Here is a 16,951-nt window from a genome sequence, read left to right on the forward strand (position 1 = left end):
CCGATGATTTTTCTTAATTCGTTTCGGACGAAAAAATACTGCAAAATAAATTCGTTATTCTTGTAAATTTCTAATGACTGTTTCATCGAAAAAATATGGTTTATGTTTTAGATCGAATACAAGCCTTAAAAATTTTGTTTTTAAAAATCGCGCCCATTGGATACTTCTATCGTAATATTAATATCATTTACTTCTGGCATTACTAAAATATATTTTAACATCAAAACCTAAATCTTTCAAGAAATAATCGAATTTCAACGCCTATATTATAATAATTTAATTATAATAACCAGTAAATAAAAATATTTAATTTATAATATAACTTAATAATTTTAAGGTTAATGGTCAGATGCATATGTTTCTTAAGTAACGGTTTGGGGACGGAGTTTTTCAAATTGTAACTCATTATTACAAGAATTTGCGTTGCGCAATTTGGCCCCTGTAAAAGTGTCCCACACGCTCAACACCGGTGTTTAAAAAGCGGTATATTTACAGGGTTTGGCCTAATAACGCTTTCTCTACGGTACGCCTGTAAAAGTGTTCTACGCGCAATTCAAGAAACAATAACCACACATTTTTTTCCAACGAGTTAAAATAGAATAAAATTTATTAAAGGTTATTATTTATATATGTAAAAAGACACAGAAAGGTGTTGTAGATTTGTTTTTTTTTTAAATAGAGACCAATTAAGTCATCTTCTTTTAACTGTACATATAAATTATCACAGCTATAATTAAAAGACAAGCGAAGATCAAAATGGCCGTCGTACTGCGATTGTGATTGGAGCATTGCTGGAAATGATTCAAGAGCGCCACCTAGTGAATACAATAATTCCCCGCATTAAAGATAATCAAATCAGAAGACAATTCTTACCCTATTTTCTGTCACGACCATCTGACAAAAAAAGAGCCCCTAATTCCATAGAATGTTCTCTTCTCAAGCGAACACGACGCGTCTCCTTATAGACCATTTTCACGACGCCCTTTTTACCTCTCCGAGGGGACTTTGTACCCTAGGAGGGGTTATACAACCACCGTGTCTGTCTGTCTGTCTGTGGGTCTGTCCGTCAGGCCTGCGAACGCGTTCGCATTTTCGGGGCAAAGGATAACCGCTGCGTACGCAGTTTCTTAGAATTAGGGAAAAGGTTTTCCAAATGGGCCCGTTTTTGTTGTCATTGGGTGTAGTATAAATATTTTTCAATTTGCGTTAGTACCGGGCGGGATTCGAACCGAGCCCTCCTGCACGTCAGGTGAGCATTCTACCACAGAGCCACGGATACATTGTACACTTCACTGAAAATTAGAAACTCTTCCGAGGAGAGGTATATTTTGGCTTGCCAACTTGTTATCCGATTGCGGAGGATTCAAACCCTTCTTTGCTAGTGGTAGTAGACAGGCAATGGCGTCGCGCGTAAGATCTTATACGGAGCGTGTGAAAAGGGGTCGATAAGGTAACGTTATCCGGCATATTTGATAGAAGCGGGTTAAAGATACATAGTGTAGGTGAAAAATGAAGCTAGGGGTCACCCCTGAGGTCAATAACGGAATAAAGGCCTCGCGCTGATTACACGGTAAGGATGACCCCGAAAAGTCAGGCAATTTTCCCGGATAATAAACAAGAGCTCAAAGAAAATGGTACCTTCAATTACTAACGGAACCAAATGGTTTTTCTCTTTCTATCTACGAGGTATTCAACGAGATATCACTCATACCTCATTCGAAATACAGTGGCGCCAAATAGACGTATTTTTTAAGAACTTTGAAACCAATATTTTAGGCTACAACACTGGCTCCCAAAGCGTTTACAGCGGAATTCTTTTGAAAATAGATATAACGTTTTAAAAATATATAAACACTATCTTGTGTACTAGGACGTCTCAAAACCCGGAGCCGGCATTCTCGACAAAGACTTGAGCGGAGCGTGGGCGCTACGATAATCGTGAATTACGGAGTTGTCGAAGAGCTGTATAACTTTAGTAATGTCGTATATATGTTAATTGAACATTAATACCAAAAGAAAACTAAACGAATTTTATTAAGCTACAAACAGTTTATTAGTACAAATAGTACAATTACCACATTAGTCATTTAAGTCTTTCTAGTTCTTTTTTTGGCGGATAAGCCGCTCTTATTGTTTACTTTTAAAAGCCGGGCAATGTTAAAACCTGGATCGAATATTATTCCGTCTAAAGTCTCTTATCATGTCCCCCCCCCCCTCCTCTCTCGCGGCGAAGGTCTCCCTCTCTTCCGGACATTACCGCGAATTTCCCTCTCTCTTCTCCGTCTCCCCCAAGTGCGACACACACACATACCCACCCACACACACACACACACACACACACACACAGCCAACTTTCCCATTGAAGTCACCACAGTGAGAGCTCCACTCACTCGCTTCGCTCATTTGCTCCGCTCAATAAATGGAATATATTAAATTTAGTCGTAAACGTTAAAATTTAAGAACATAGATAAAATTAAAATAAAAAAAATTAAAAACAATTTATCAAATCTAAATTTAAAAACCATTAAGTATCTGTTGTAAAATTAATATTTTTTATGTTAAACCTAGTGATTCCATTAGTAACATAATAACAATAAGTATGGAAATTAGGAAAAATTATCAATGAACTGATTTTCAGAGCTATTGCGCAATCTAGGTTTAATTTTCAGCACAGACCCTCCTAGTGTCTAATTATGCCTAAGGCGAAATAAACTACTACCAAGGACGATAACACGCTACTCAATTGAGTTGAAAGTCCAAATCGGAGCTTGGCGAGAATGTCAGCGTCTATAAATGGTTCGGTCAGGAAGTTAGCATTAAAAAAATGGAAAGTGTCATACTTATTGTTATTATGTTACTTATGGTGATTCTAATAGTGTTGGCCCATGAATAACAGATGCTTGTCTAGTTTTAAGTCTATTTTGGTTCATTATTGTTTATAAATATATCTTTCTAAAACGTCGAAATATAATAAACCTAGTGGGGTTTTGGTTCTAAAACTGATCAGACCCTCGACCGTTGGGAATCCTCGGAATTTCGTTCAGATAGAGACGTTTCTCGATTAAAAATGTTTGGTAACAACTGTCTATTTCTGTACGTATAGTTTGATATGCCGTGTGATAAAATTTTCTCTAAAACTAGTTATATTTTCTAATTCCTTAAAAAAAGCTACACTCACAAAGGAGACTACCCGAGGTGATTATCACGGATTTTGTTGAAACTCGGGGGTTAGGTGGAAAATTACCAAAGGGAAAAGTTGCAATGGGCTTTAGTTTTCCTATGGCAACCGAAAATGTTTTTGATCTCTCAAAACGAAAAACTCTCAATTTAAAAAAGCATGGGATTTTCTCGGTTTCACAGGGTACTACTTACTTACTTAAAAAAAAATTGAAAAAATTAAAATTTCAAAACTTACCCAAAAAGATGAATTTGACCTATTTTCGGTAAAATTGATGAAGAATTTTGGGTAAAATTGATCAATTTTGGTTAAATTTTAACAAAATTTGGGTAACCGAGAAAATATCATGCTTTTTTAAATGGAGAGGTCAAAAACATTTTCGGTTGCCATAGGAAAACTAAAGCCCATTGCAACTTTTCCCTTTGGCAATTTTCATACAACCATAAGGTCTACCGAACCCTCGAGTTTCAACAAAATCCGTGATAATCACCTCGGGTAGTCTCCTTGTCAGTGGTGGACACAGGATTTTTGGGTCAGGTCAAGTATTAGAGAAATTCATTTCTTTAGGGCCCATTAGAAGGATTTTAGACCGATTTTTATTTCCTAAAGCTAACAAATACACTGATTTATACTCAAAATTTCGATTCCCTCTGTAACGTCTGTAGAATTTTAAGCAATTTAAAAGTTAACCCCAGCTTATTTTAAATTTGTCAAACCCCTTTGATTGGATTTGATATGAGCTTTAAGATTACCTACCTCTGGCGCCACCACTTGAAAATTATATTTTGAAATGGTGCGATTTCTATATTTTGAGAAAAATATTCAATACCAATAAATACTTTAAATTTTAGTATATGTAAAATTAATTAAATATTTATAGAAACAATCATTTCCAAATTTTTTTTGAAATTTAGGTATTAAAATGACGATATTTTTAATGCGTGAAAACCTATACCAGTTATCTTTTAAAAAGGGTAATTTTTAGGTTCCATTTTATTAGAATTTCACCCTACCAATTTAGACTCTAATCGAGAAATATTATTTTTTCCCTTATTAATAAAAATTTCCGCAGTAATATTGCTTCGAAAGCAATTTTCTTCCAAAGAAAAAGGCTAAAAAAGCAATCTGCTACGATTGCCCCGACAAAATGAAAATGAGAGAAGCAGAGAGAGTGGAAATCATTTTATCTGAGATTAATATCGCGGTTGAAGTGAAAGCGCACCAGCCAACACTGAGAAAAAACGGGAATTTCTTTATTACTTGGCGACCTCTTCAACCCATAAAATTCAATTTATCATCCAACGTATGATAAGGGTGGAAAAATACGTTTTAAAACTGAAAAAAAAGAACTACGATTAAGTTTGGGATAAATTCGTTTCTCAGTTAGAATCTCCTCCGATAGAGGGAGCTGGTTGATATTTTGCGTAAAACGAAAAGAAAAGAACGCCTATGATATCTTGGAAGCTAACTCGCTTCTATCAACAAGTATACGAATGAAGAGAGGGGGTTACGGAGATGGAAAGGATGTTAACGCGTCACCATGGCAACGGATGAGGATGGAGGAAGAGTAGGATTTAGAGAGAGCGAAAACGAACCAAACTTTAAAGACTCGTCTAAAGCGGCTTTGAAATGGGGCGAAATATCCAGCCTTCGAAAAGCGGTTGTATTTACTTAACAGTTTTTACTTTTTCCCTCAATTTCTAAAATCCCTTTATTTTAAAAGGAGGGATTAAAGGAATTAAATACGGAAAGTAGGGGTTTTAGAATAAATAGAATGAGGATGGGTTTTTTCGCGAATGAACGTCGTGAAAATCGAATGAAGGAGATTTCTAAAAACGATCTATTAATTACGAAATAATGAGAATTTTCTAGTGTTGTAAATCGGTAAAGTTTCCGCGGAAAATGACCGAGACCTTCTTGCCGAAAAATTTTCCGTATTTTTCCGAAAAAATAAAAAAAGGGTTTTCATTCCATGATTAGTCTAATAATGTTTGCAAATTTAAATAAATCGGCATTTGAACCTCATTTTTTCGAGACTAAAAGTAAAACTAAACCTCTATACTAGCTTTAAACTGATTAACAATTCAACACTGTTAATGTTTTGTAGTATGTTTACTGTTATTAGACATTTTATATCGATAAAAAATTAAAAACATTAAAAACCCTTAAAAATAAATTTGTTTCATTTTTTTCCGGAACATTTTCTGGAAATTTTTCCGCATTTTATTTTTCCGGAAAATTAACAACCCTAGCCTTTTCTGTTTGCGTAAGAGCCACGTAGCGACCAACGCGAGAAGCTCTTAAATTATTGGATTTTAGTCTGCTAAGCAGATATTTTGTGTATTATAATAGCAAATCGTCTGCTTTATCTTATGAAAATGCAGAACACTACGTGGCTCTGAGTAAAATTAAAAAGTTAATTGTACTTTTACTACAAGTAACATAATACCAATAAGTACGTCAATAGGTGTTTCTATAAAATAAGGGAGGTCACGTTTAATTTTTTTCTACGCCACTAGCTATATTTATTGAAGATCAGGAATCCATACCTCTACTTGGAATGCTTAACCTGCCGTATTGCGTTTCGTAAGATCACTCTGACGGCTTTGGCCCCGCCTACGAGATAAAATATCCCCTCTGCGCACGCTCCCCTCTCACATTGTTGTTTGTTAAGTTAACATAGTGACGTCAAAAAAACCGTCAGCCACATCGAGACGAAAATCTGCCGCGATAAGCATTCCAAGTAGAGGTATGGATTCCTGTTCAAGATAGAGAGCATGCACTCGAATCGATAAATATTTTGGAATTTGAAGTCCACGTGCGAAACGCGCGTGCCAATAAAGTACTAAAAAGCTTGTGCTCGTGACGCGGAGAAAAACATTTTATACTTAGAGTTTTTTGTTTTGTTTTATGGAAACACCTATTAGCCAACGTTTCAGAGTTATTACGCAATCAAAGTTTATTTCAGCAGAGAGCCCCCTTGTGTGTAAATAGGTCTAAGGCAAAATATACTAATACTACCATAAGCCTATCATAAGCAAAGGTCTAGGACAAATTTTTGACGATCACACACCCGTTATTTAAAATCTGCACCTCCTAGTGGCTTAAGACCTTTTCACACGAGCCATCTTTTTAAATCAAAATGCTGAGTCAGCAAAAATGGATTAGTGATCCATTTTTTCTCGCGTACATTTTTGGTGGATCAACTCATCAAACTTTTATTCACACGAACCAACTAGTTGACTCAACTCAAGTTGACTCATCTTGTTGGGTCAAAAAGTTGGCTAGTGTGAAAAGGCCTTAAGTCCTCAACTATGCATTTCTGAAAAATATTTCGCGAAATGCATTATGAATGCGCGCAAGCCGTGCGCGAACGTTTTGAAACTTAGAACCACGCGGGAGAAATCTCCCCCGCGAGCCCTTATCACCGTAACCAAGGCTTATTTGCAATGTTATCGCCTAAAAACTTTAAATTAACACTTATATTCAGGGGTGGATTAACCTTTTCGGCGCCTTTAGGCACAGAAAAATTTGGCGCCCCTTGGCATTGGTAGCTAAGGAGGGGCGTATCGGTTTTTAATAAATAAATAAATATATTTTAGTTTATTTGAGTAGGGCAAGCCAAGTACATGGACCATGGGGCTTTATCAGAGTTTTGGCGCCCCTAGAAAAATGGCGCCCTAGGCACGTGCCTACTTTGCCTAATGGTTAATACGCCCCTGCTTATCTTAGCAAAATGAGTCATAAGAACTTAAAACTGGCTATTAGAACTAAGACTTGTGTTTCTGAAGGTATTTATTTTTTAAATTGGAGATTTAGACGCGTTTGTGTGGCATTTATCAACCCGAGCGTGGCTTGTCTACCAAGTAAGAGAATATTTTAGATGTAGGAATTTTGGAAAAGAAGATGTCGCTACTGCCCTATCGTCGTACGTTCATTTTCTTCTCTCCAGGACAACGCCGTTACCATGGGCCCCTATGGTAGACCTTTACTTATGGGGGCCGTATGATAGGCTTATGATACTAGCAAGAACGAAAAAATACTACTCAGTTTCTGGTCGAAAAAAGGTTCGTTAAAAATTAGTATCGTTGTTATGTTACTAATGCTTTTTCGGCGATATGCTCGCGAAATTCGCGTATGTCACGGTAGATTCGGTAGATACTGAATCTTCGCTCGCAACTCCCAATTAAATTAAGCGAATTAATCACCAATTAGAGCCTTTGCGTAAGACCCATTAGCCCGAAGATGAGAATACGAGATCAGCTCGTATATCCGAAACGCGATTAAGCCTTGACGTAACCCGAAATCCCCTTTTAACGTTTCTGATTGGTTAAACGATCAAAGCGTCATCGAGAATTCCAATTCCCTACGCGCTTCTTTGGGTAAAAAAACGGCCAAGGCTTAAATCGAAGGAAGGTGACCTACCCATCCTCCTTGAGCGGCGATCCACGGCGCCAGGGTCCTATCCACCACCTTTCCGACGCACTCGACCAGACAGAGGACAAGCTCGGGCCGGCCCAGGCGGACGCAATCGAGGGCCAAGGCCCCGGCGATGGCGAAGAGGGCCACCACTCGTCCCCAGTTGACCTCCGACCTAAAGAGCTCCCGGGCCACGGAATGGAAAAGGTTCTGCACCGACGTTTCATTCGGCAACGACTACGACAAAAGTGAGAAAAAGACCAAATACGTCTCAGCTTTAGTAATTAATTATATTTAATTAACTCCCCCCGCTCGGGCTGTGTTAGTATCCCCTTATTTCTGTTCCTACCCCCCTGACCACCTGGACTCCGACGTTGGAGGTGACGCTTTGAAACAGCTTGGGGTGCCTGCAACCAAAATTAATATTACGTTTTTATAACGGTATTAAAAAGCTAGAGCGTGTTAGCTAGGAGCAACAAACACAAGGAGAACGCAGCTAGGCTTTAAACACGCTAAGGCAGTGTTGCGTACAAATTTCATTGGTCGAACCTTTACGCTGAACGTTTTACGGGCGGGGGGGAAGACAATTTCCGAATTTTCCCCTTCCGGCGGCAGCAGGCGATAATGCGTCGAACCAATGAAAAATGTACCCAAGAAAATGCACGACTTTCGATGGGTTGCGTTCTCCTTTGTGTGGGGTGCTGTGTTTGTTGCTCCTAGGTGTTAGCGAGTTTAATTTAATCTCACCTTCGCTCCAGTTCCAAACCAAGTTGTCGAATTTCAGCTGCCACTGCGGTGAGAGCGGCGGAGGAAGAGGAAGCGACGTTGGCCACGCTCTTCAGCCTCTGCAGGCCCAGTTTTTTGCCGGCCACGGCGCAAGATCGCAGTCGCGTTCGGATGTATCGGCCACACAGGGTTTTCGACTGGTCGACGATGTCTTTTTGCGACGTGTTGTGGGTCCGCCACACCAGACGACGAGTTACGGCGTGTCCCACCTAAGTGCAATTACCATTTGAATCAAGGAAGTCAACGAAAATCTAACATTTGTTAAAACACCAGTTCGGTAATATCAACTGCGCATGTGCGAGAGCGCCACTTGCGGGAGATCTGGAGGACTGTATAGCTGGAACTTTACAGTCCACATATATTGTATAGTCAGTTATTTAGAGGTTAGCGCAAAATATATTTAAAATATTAGATTGACAACGAATTTTTATCGTGCACAAGCTTAAACAGTTTATTTTAAAACCCGAACGCGGTTTTGGTCACATTCATGGTGCCGAGTACTTGGCTTTCCCCTACTTAACTGACCAACCCGTTAGACAATGCCAATAGGCTTCGTGCGTAGTTTACATTTTGGTCATAAGTATCGCCACCTACCAACCAAGTTTTAAATTAAATATATGAAAACTGTCTGTCTTCAAAATTAATAATAATAATGGGCTAGGCTAATACCCAAGGCACCACCTTAGGCCTAAGTCATCAAGCGACTTTTGAAGCCATTAATTCAGGTGGCCGGGTTACAATGCGCAGGAGGGTGGTGGCAAGCCCTGCATTCCACACGATCGAGCCAACAGCTCCCTACACTAACTATTACCGTTAACCTCAACAAGTTTTTATGGAAGGGGAAACCGAAGAGCTCTGCATAACAGCTGAAAGTTCAACCGGAAAACCTAGAAATTCAAAAGGCGTCCGCTATTTCTTCACATACTTAGTTTACGGATATTAAGGCAGATGGCGCTATATTTCCTAAGCTCGAAGCCTATAGGCGCCAAATGTTTTTGTGCCTAGAGGCACCGAAAGGGTTAATCCGCCCCTAATGGCACCTGTAGTAGATTCTTTGAAGTGGAAAACTCTTAATATTAATATTAAAACTAACAAAGATTGGTCAAAAAAGTTGACTGACTTTCCAAAAGCTTCTGAAAACTCATTGAACTGCTATTTAATGAGAAATTTTTTTAAGCCTTGACAAGTTTGTTTACATCTAGACTCCTAGAGGTGGTTTTTCTCAGCAGCACTTCTCCTGTAAATTTTGCTTTACCCCTATACGAATTTCAGCCTCTGTAATTATTTATTTCCCCATGGGTGGCGCCACCGTTTATACTGAACCCGTGTATTTTGCGTACGGGATTTTTAATTTGAAGGTGATTTCGATAATAAAAAACTGATTTTGAGATTTTAAATTATGATTTTCGGCAAGAATTTATTTATTTATACTTCGGGAGAATGACTATATTAGGTGTTTACTTTTCGCCTGTTCTCGGACTAAAAGTGTACTCTTTTTACCCTAAAACGTTTTATTCGCCTGTTCCGGGGATGATAATTACTCCTCCCCATAAACTATTCGCTTGTTCCGGAGTATTAGGGCTACTCTTATTACTCCTTCTGAAAAGAAGGTGTAAAGGAGTAAATCGGATTCTGCTAGCCAGAATTTACCCGCTTAAAAGGCCACAGGCAGCCATTTTGGAAAGACATTTTTACTCCGACCGACTCGAACTATTCGCCACCACAGAATCGGAGTAAAATGACGTCATAGCCTTACTCTTCTTACCCTACTCCGAAATCCCAGAACAAGCGAAAAGAAACCACCTGTCGAGATCGAGGGACTGATCACTATCCATAATCGGTGTACAAGCCTGTAGCTTAGACTGTACATAAGTGATTAAGTAATCGATTAGAGATTTAGCACTACCAAATGCTGTACTAGCTGTAATCGGTGCGGCGTACAGAATTTTGAGGAAGTGGTTAGCCCCTCGGTTGAGACGGTTTTCAGCGTTGTTGCCAATCCCCCTCATGCTTTAAGAATAAGCTCCTTCCCCCTCAGTGGCGTAGCTATGGGGGGGGGGTGGCAGGGGCAGCCCGGTATCTCATTGGTTCCCTTAATTGTACGTCTTCCGCCATCTTTAAGTATAAGCTTAAGTGGATAATAAACATAAGTATGGCACAGAACGAATAGGCGAAACTATAAAGTCCAGGGGGGGCTGAAAAGATGGTAGTCACGTGATTTTGTGGAGAACTGCAGCGCCATCTATCCTAAGAAATACGAACTATTATTCATTTTATTTTTGCTAATAATGGTTTAAATTTGGATCGATTCATCTAAATTATATAATTATTATTATTATTTAAATTATTTTGTATTAGAAGGGTGTAAGTTAATTAGCTGTCTGCAGTATCTTTCTTTACCGTCGAACGGCCAACTATGAACACGAGTTACCAATTCGAGGTTGGCTGTGATATGGTAGTCACGCGATTTTGTTTTCCCATTTTAACAAGTTGGTTAAGACCAAATTTACTTTATAGTTTCGCCTATTCGGTTAATGATAGTCTGTCGTGGAGTGATTGCGAAATAGGAAGTTTCCGAACAGGAAACTAGCTCGTCCCTTCCTAATCTTTCCGTTGGCAAAATAGTTGGTTAGTTTGATGGCGAGAAATACGAGCATACACGCGTTTAGGTTTGAAAGTCGAACAAAAAATTACTTCTGGAATGGAGTCAGTGTTTATAATAGTTATATTTATCTTCCGATTCAATAACTCATCATTATTTTCCTAAAGTAAGCGTTTTTTACACTTTTGAAAGCATTTCAATTTTCAATAGGCCTTGGCTGGTCCGTCAAAAAGGCTGCCGGCGGGCCATCGGCGATTTTACGGGCATCCTCCAAATAATAGGAGCAGTTCGCGGAGAGTTGTCGGTCCGTAGGTACGTAATCGTTTACGTTGTCATTGGCGAAACAGACTATCATTAAAAAATTTGCATTAGGTGATTAGGAAGTGTCATACTTATATTTATTATGTTACTTTGTATAAGTAAATACAATCTGGATTTCGTTGTAATTTCAGGTTTTTATGTTGATTTTTTTCTGATAATAGAATAAATTTCGCACGGATTTAAAAATTTTCGAATTGATTTACAGATTTCGAAAATCTTCTTTTTCGGCAAATGTACAGGATTTTTACTAATATCGAACACCACGCAAAGGGGTTCAATAATCATACCAAGGTTTCTATAGAATCCTTGATCATACTGTAAAATATAATCTGGACCATGGCACAATAAACCGATGCCAGGACCTAGCTGTAGGAAACAATTACTAGACATTCAAGCTACTGTAAATTCCTGTCATAGAAGACATTTTGTAAATACCACCTAGGAGCAACAAACACAAGGAGAACGCAGCTAGCCTTTAAACACGCTAAGGCAGTGTTGTGTCCAAATTTCATTGGTCGAACCTTTATACACTTAACGCTTTACGGAAAGGGGGAAGACAATTTCCGAATTTTCCCCTTCCGACGGCAGCAGGCGCTAAATCGTCTAACCAATGAAAAATGTACGCAAGAAAATCCACGACTTTTGACGGGTTGCGTTCTCCTTGTGTTTGTTGCTCCTAGCTACCACCATATCTAGTTTCGTTGCTAGCAGACGACAGTTTTTAGAATCCACAGAGCTTTGCTAATTAATGGTTCAACAATGAATCAACGGATGACACCACGTTTTCGTTTATCAACCCATAGTCACCATGACAGGGTGGGATCGGCTAATTCGGCTTGTTTAAAAATCCTTAAATCATTTAAAATAAATCTTTAAGGCAAGTCACCTTTTGAACATTACGTCTATGAAATTTTCAACCATTACTTTGCGACTTTACGCGAACATTAACTGAAAACCAATTTTTTTTAACACGCCTGCAAGTTTCGAATTTCTGAGCAAATTGCAGATTATGACCTACAACATTTTATACGTTTTTTCCCAATTACATCCAAAAAGATTTAAAGCCAGCATTAATTTTTTTTGCTCAACGCCGTTTTCGACTCGAGTTCTTAAAACACGTTCGCCCGATCCACGAAAAGTTGTCGAGAACCGGGGGAAAAAGTTACTCGTAATTTTTAAAATAACACTTCTTCTAAGAAATATGACAATTTACGTTAATAAAGGTTCTTAATATTAATATTTCTATTTACTTTTGCGTAATGAAAAAGATGTGCGTGAAAATTATTAGATTTAAATATTTAAAACTAAGCCTCGGTCATAAAATCCGAGCGTTCTTTTAAAACCTGGCAAACAGAACTGTTTGTGGAAACACATTGTGGAAAATATTTCTCCATTAACACGAAGAAACTCCGATTGCAACTAGTGTTGCTAAAACAAACGCTGTTGTTGAACAAGTTTCGAAGTACGACTTGTTTTTGTGACCGAGGCCTAGCTCCAAATATTTAGGCTTACCTCCAAATACTTAAATCTAATATTTTTCGTACTTATCTTTTCGATTACTCAAAATTAAACGATAATATTAATATTAAATTCCATTTTTAACATAAATAAACATATTTTGTAGTAGAAGAGGTGTTATTTTAAGTAATTTTCTTCACCAACGTTTGATGGAGCGTAAAATACGTTCACCAAGAAATTATTAATTTCATTTAAGCCCGAACAAGACCCCACGATGTGAAGAAAAAATGTCAAAAGGTAGAAAAAATGTAGTTGAATGAAAATGTAGTTGAATTTAATTTGTGCATTATTAATAAATGGCAAGGCTGTGTTTCGGAGAAATTTAATTAGCGGAATAGCGAGCGAGAGAGCACTTTTAATTTTTAATTCGCAATGGGAAAATGGAACCGGATAATATTCCACGAAAACTGGCTCCAAGACGTCCCCTTCCCGCAACGGAGAACTCGAATCAAGTAAGTCTACACGCTTTATTTAGATTAAGAATCTAAGTCGTAAACAAACGTTGGAAATGTTTTTTTAATATCGATTGCTATTGATAAAATAGCTCGAGACTTTATTTTATTCCCATCAAACATGTACCTGCACAGGTTCCCATTGATTTTCCAAAATATGTTTGTTATATAAGTTAATATGTCATCGTTAAGCAAAGTAGTAAGCAACCAATGACCAATCTAATGTCATTTTAACAAAAACCAAAATTTATAATAAAATATTTGAATATTTATTTCGTTGAAAGCGTTGCTAAACGTGACGTAGGATCTTGGATGCGTTCAGTAACGATAAAAGGTTGGGACGTTGAACGGGCATTCGCTACTGTCAGGAATCCATACCTCTACTTTCGTGCCAATTGATACAGGCGCCATCTAACTCGTTCACGTTTCGCTACCGTATTTCCAAAACCAGGTAACTCAAAAAATTAATTTTCTATAAAATTCCTCTTGGGTTAATGCAGGAATCCATACCTCTACTTGGAATGCTTATCGTGGCAGATTTTCGTCTCGATGTGACTGACGGATTTTTTTGACGTCACTATGTTAACTTAACAAACCACAACGTGAGAGGGGAGCGCGCGCAGAGGGGATTTTTTCACACGTAGGCGGGGCCAAAGCCGTCATTGTGATCTTACCATACGCGATATGGCAGGATAAGCATTCCAGGTAGAGGTATGGATTCCTGCTACTGTACACCTTTTTGCATTTCCGGTTTGGACCTCACGTTTGGAAACGGAGAGTCAAAGAAGTAAGCGGCTGGAAGAGCCGGTTATTTTGATGATCAACGGAGGAAGGCTAGCAGACGCCGTACCAGACGATATTTTACAAAATTTACAACAAGCTTAAAAAGCATTCAACAAGATCCTACGTCACGTTTAGCAACGGGTCAAAGAAAATAATTTTTCAGATAACTCGTTGAGCGTTACTGAACGTAGCCAAAGGCTTCTTAAGCTTGCTCTCAATTTTGTAAAATATCGTCTGCCGCGGCGTCTGCTAGCCGTCCTCCGTGATGCGACGTCATGTATCCGTTGATCAACGAAATAATCTGCTCCTTCAGCCGATGACTTCGTTGACTAAACGTTTTTAACGTGACGTCAAAACCGGATACGCGAAAAATCGTACAGTAAAGAAAACGGTCTCAACGTTGAGTTCGTTGAGGCTAGGAGCAGCTAGCCTTTAAACACGCTAACGAAGTGTTGTGTACAAATTTCATTGGACGAGCCTTTACGCTGAACGTTTTACGGAAAGGGGGAAGACAATTTCCGAATTTTCCCCTTCCGACGGCAGCAGGCGCTAAAGCGTCTAACCAATGAAAATTGTACACAAGAAAATCCACGACTTAGGTGATGTTTTTCCTTCTGTTTTGGTACCATATTCTACTACTGATAATCTTTTAAAACCATAATTATTTACGTGTTTGAAAAATTCCTAAAATGAAGATACTTGATTTACGCTCTAGAGTCAGAAGACATTGTGTACATTGTCGGATCGGTTTCGTTTCGTTTCCTGTAAAGATTCCTTCCCAGTAAAGATTCCTTCCCAGTAGAGTCGCTAAGCTATGCAAGGAAATCGTGGGAGCGAGCAAGAAGGAAGGAGGAGAGGGGGACTCGATTTCCAAAGGGCAAATTGTCGTGTACCTTTAGAATTTTCAGAAATAAAGAAATGCTATCTTGAAATATTTTAGCTACTAACCTATGTACTAACCGAGGAAGTAGATAAGTGTTTTCTTCTTGTTAAGTTGATAAGAAAGTGGATAAAGTACTTCTACAGAAATTTCACTAATCGTAGTTTTTTTTTCAATCGAGCTTAATTGTTTAACAAGACTATATTAGTACGATTATCTAAGAAAACCACAGAGATTATCCCTGTTATCCAGAAACAAAGATAACGGTGTTTCGAATTCGTAAAAATATCATAAATTACGTAACTATCACGAATAAATTCGGCTGTTTTTCGGATTCTAACTATACGTTTATTTAAGCCATTTCCTTAAAATAACAACAAAATTTGAGGTTCAAATAATCATCAAACCTAGCCGATCTTATAATAATATAAATTTGTGTTTGACGTATTGTTTAAAGGGAAATATTGAAAAGCTTGATCTTTCAAACGTGTATATTTACGGTCACCTTGACCCCGACCTAACAATCCTGGTACTGACGATCGTAAACCAAGTCGGGGTAATGTTCGGGATTGTGAGGTAAAATATGTCATAAAAATACCAAATCTTACACTGAATATTATTTCCGAAACCACTACATCTTGGTATTTCGAGTGAAATTAAAAATGTTTTCTTCATTTCATAAAAATTCCCAAAATCGAAGATTTACCTTCCGTATTAGAGGAAACTTTGGATGTCATCTTACTAAATTAAAATTTGTTTATGCCGAAAACGTAAGCGTTTACATAAAATATGATATTTTCTAATACACTACCCCAAACAATAATTTAATCTAGCTAACCAAAATGACGAAATCGAGACGTACCTGACTAAATTTCTTCTTCTTGGCTGCCTGGGCCTCAACGGCGGCCGTGTAACAAGACAAAGAGGTACTGTGGGTCGCGTGCAAGTTAGTAGCCACGCTTATCTTCCTGGTCAGTTGGGAACCGTTTCCATTGGTCAGGCTACCGTGAGTGGCGCTGCCGTTGACGTTCGAAGTCCCGGCGGCCAACTCGGAAGCGCTGCCCACTGCGCCGATGATAGTCTTGGCGTGTTGGAGGACGCTTCGGCGCGTTTTGACCGAATCGGCTGAGTTCCCCGCCGGAAGGACCATGCCGCTGATGGACGAGTCGCCAGCTGGACAATCACACTCCGCGAACTCTTCTTCGCCGCCGAACACGAAGGCCTGAGCGCCGCGACTGAGCGCTTCCCAGGGAGACTCCTCCTCGTCGTCCGAAGATAGCATCTTCCGACTCTAGCGCCACCTTTTTTCAACGTGCCGCGCCAATTTCCGATTGATTTACCTATGGCGCCGGAACGAGCTTGTTTTGGGGAGCTCCACAGGTGACTGAGACGAAGACGCCTTCCTCCGTGAATCCTTCTCAAAACTCGCGTAAACACGATTTTTATTTTTCGCGTCTTTCCGAAGACGTATTTTACCAGCTATTAAAGATGGTATTTATACTGATGGCCGGTATTATTTTCTTACTCCGAGAGAAAGTCCTTTTAGGTATTCTTTTCCTATACTTCGAGAAAGTCCTTTTGGGTATTATTTTCCTACTTCGAGAAAGTCCTTTTGGGTATTCTTTTCCTATACTTCGAGAAAGTCCTTTTGGGTATTATTTTCCTACTTCGAGAAAGTCCTTTTGGGTATTCTTTTCCTATACTTCGAGAATGTCCTTTTGAGTATTCTTTTCCTACTTCGAGAAAGTCCTTTTGGGTATTCTTTTCCTACTTCGAGAAAGTCTTTTTGGGTGTTCTTTTCCTATACTTCGAGAAAGCCCCTTTGGGTATTCTTTTCCTACTTCGAGAAAGTCCTTTTGCGTATACTTTTCCTACTTCGAGAAAGTCCTTTTGCGTATACTTTTCCTACTTCGAGAAAGCCCCTTTGGGTATTCTTTTCCTACTTCGAGAAAGTCCTTTTGGGTATTCTTTTCCTACTTCGAGAAAGCCCCTTTGGGTATTCTTTTCCTACT

At 38.8% G+C, this 16,951-nt stretch overlaps 1 protein-coding gene across 2 annotated transcripts; it reads right to left on the reverse strand.

Moving 5' to 3' along the window:
- Positions 1-588: 588 nt before the first annotated feature.
- LOC149949420 (uncharacterized) lies at positions 589-16,378 on the reverse strand. Of its 2 annotated transcripts, none has more exons than XM_090167757.1 (5): positions 15,802-16,378; positions 8,345-8,592; positions 7,959-8,004; positions 7,604-7,834; positions 589-815 (listed from the first exon to the last, which is right to left on the reverse strand). In XM_090167757.1, the coding sequence occupies exons 1-5, from the start codon at positions 16,219-16,221 to the stop codon at positions 702-704; spliced, it is 1,059 nt and encodes a 352-aa protein (XP_090023883.1). In that variant the 5' UTR covers positions 16,222-16,378; the 3' UTR covers positions 589-701. The 2 variants fall into 2 exon arrangements, with proteins under 2 accessions (XP_090023883.1, XP_090023882.1); XM_090167756.1 differs by having other exon boundaries at positions 7,947-8,004.
- Between the last annotated feature and the right edge of the window lie 573 nt (positions 16,379-16,951).

This window comes from Leiobunum rupestre, chromosome 3 (assembly GCF_980474605.1).
Source record: "Leiobunum rupestre chromosome 3, qqLeiRupe1.1.hap1, whole genome shotgun sequence".
Classification (NCBI taxonomy): Eukaryota; Metazoa; Arthropoda; class Arachnida; order Opiliones; family Sclerosomatidae; genus Leiobunum; species Leiobunum rupestre.

Coding starts and splice junctions, on each gene's coding strand:
- LOC149949420 (XM_090167756.1), bottom strand. CDS start 16,221: ATGCTATCTTCGGACGACGAGGAGGAGTCTCCCTGGGAAGCGCTCAGT. Junction 8,593..15,801: donor AGAAGAAGAAATTTAGTCAG/GTACGTCTCGAT, acceptor AATTGCACTTAG/GTGGGACACGCCGTAACTCG. Junction 816..7,603: donor TCGCCGCTCAAGGAGGATGG/GTAGGTCACCTT, acceptor TGTATTCACTAG/GTGGCGCTCTTGAATCATTT.